This window comes from Colobus angolensis, unplaced genomic scaffold, assembly GCF_000951035.1.
Source record: "Colobus angolensis palliatus isolate OR3802 unplaced genomic scaffold, Cang.pa_1.0 Scaffold260, whole genome shotgun sequence".
In the NCBI taxonomy this organism is placed as follows: domain Eukaryota; kingdom Metazoa; phylum Chordata; class Mammalia; order Primates; family Cercopithecidae; genus Colobus; species Colobus angolensis.
Window position 1 is genome coordinate 1,406,166 of NW_012115822.1, and position 2,243 is coordinate 1,408,408.

The 2,243-nt window shown below is 45.1% G+C and overlaps 1 protein-coding gene across 1 annotated transcript in view; it reads left to right on the top strand.

Moving 5' to 3' along the window:
- The first annotated feature begins 581 nt into the window (after positions 1-581).
- The window catches only part of LOC105515510, a 34,515-nt gene continuing 32,853 nt past the window's right edge, over positions 582-2,243 (top strand). The window contains exons 1-2 of the mRNA XM_011947340.1: positions 582-657; positions 782-1,116. Coding sequence (XP_011802730.1) covers positions 612-657; positions 782-1,116 — 381 coding nt within the window. The 5' untranslated portion in view covers positions 582-611. The remainder of the gene's footprint in view (positions 658-781; positions 1,117-2,243) is intronic.

The window sequence follows — 2,243 nt, forward strand, 5'->3', positions numbered from 1 at the left end:
GCCCATGACCTCACCCTATGTGGTCCTTCCCGGGAAAGGCAGAGACCTTGCCTCTGTTTCCTTCAAACAGAGCCCATTTTCCCTGATACTCATCACCTCCAACAACACAAAGTGAATCTCAATGTCTTAACCAGAGTGCTGGCTCTACTGGATTTTCGCTCATCTGAACAGATTTGAAAGTTTAAAAGTACAGTCAGCACTGGATGCTGAGCAGAGACCCCCTGGACAGTGGCTGGAATTGTGAGGCTTTCAGGATGGAAGGACAGGGAGCCTGGGCACCAACCAGCTCCTGCCCAGGGTCAACGTGACTTACGCATCCACCAGAGGGTGCTGTGGTTCAAACCCTGCTCAGGCTCCCCAGCTCCTCAGCTGTTTTCCCCCACCTGCAGGTGTTCTGTGCCCTCCATGGGGTGTAGCCCCTTCTCCTTGAATAGCCTCTTCATTTCTCAGCCAGAGCCAGTCTGAAGTCAAAGGAGGGGCTTGTGCAGGTTCCAGAAAAGGAGACATTTGCATGGAGACCTCCCACCTTGAGCATTACAGTGAAAGATAAGAAGGGCTGGTGGCTCATTCCTGGCTGTGGCTCAGAAAGCAGAGCCTGGGGCATCTCCACCATGGCCTGGGCTCCACTCCTCCTCACCCTCCTTGCTCACTGCACAGGTGGCTGCCTGCAGGGAATTCAGGGAGGGCTCCTGGATGTGACCTGGGATGATGACCTCTGCCTTCTCCCTGGGAACCAGCCCTGACCTGTCCTCACTGATCTCTGTGTTGCTTCTCCTTGCAGGGTCTTGGGCTGAGGTTGTGTTCACTCAGCCCCATTCTGTGTTGGGGTCTCCGGGGCAGACGGTCACCATCTCCTGCACCCGCAGCAGTGGCAGCATTGATAGCAGCTATGTGTACTGGTACCAGCAGCGCCTGGGCAGTGCCCCCACCACTGTGATCTACAAAAATAACCAAAGACCCTCTGGGGTCCCTGATAGGTTCTCTGGCTCCATCGACAGCTCCTCCAACTCTGCCTCCCTCACCATCTCTGGGCTAAAGTCTGAGGATGAGGCTGACTACTACTGTCAGTCTGTTGATGACAGCTACAATCCCACAGTACTCCAGACCCATGGGGAAGTGAGACAAGAACTCCCCAGAGCATCCCCACCCTGAGTCAGCCTCAGCACAGAGTGTGCCTGTGGCTGATCCTACAGTTTAAGCCTGCGAGGAAGTGAGAATCAGCCACAGGCCCCTGCCAAGTGTCAGCAGACCTTGTTCCCACATTGTCTCTATTTGAAAAAGTGAGATAAATTTCACTTTGCATAAAAAGTACAATTAAATTGTCTTATTGTGTTTACAGAATTATGCATCTATCACCGTAATCTAATTTTAAAACATTTTCATCACCCCACAAAAAACCCCTCACAATTAGCAGCCGCTCTTCACCTTTTCTCCCCAGCACTGGTCACTGCAACAGACTTTCTGTAAAGAGTACGCAGTTAAAGACCTAAGAAACTCAGTGATGCCAGGCAGGTAGGTTTTTTTACATGCCCAAACATGTAATAATAAATTCCTGAAACCAAAGATAAAGACACAATTATGAAAGCAGACAGAAAGCTTTAGAAGATGTACAGAAAATCAACCATTCAAACAATGAGAGGTATTTTATGAGTATACATTGAGACCAAAGGCAACGTTGTCTTCTTACAATGTCGAAAGAAAGAATGAAAGAACTCTTGAGTCATAACGCTATATCCAGGTAAAGATTTTCTTTTTTTTAAAATGATAAAAAATAAGACTTTGTTCAGATGAAGAAAACCTGAAAGAATTCATCTAAAAAAAAATCAAAACAAATGAACTCCAAAGCAAAATTTTCAGGTGGAAGACAAATGATAATGGAGAGACACATTGAACCTGAAAAATGCAGGAAGAATAACCGTAAATATAGTAGTAAAAGACCAAGTTTTTAGCTCTTCAGTTCTGTAAAATATGCATATCAAAAGCTAAGTTGTAGCATCTTTGGTATAATTTCTACTTATGAAAAATATAATATATACATATATATGACAACTTCAACCAAAAGAGGGGACTGTAAGGGGTCTATGTGACTGGGAAAATATTAGTCCTGTTATTACATCTAAATAGATCATGAATAGTTATGTGTACATGTTGAAATCTTTACAGCAACCAATGTGAAACTGTACAGAGATACCAATATAAAATCAATACAAAAATCAAAAGACCCCACTAAATAGTACTCAAAG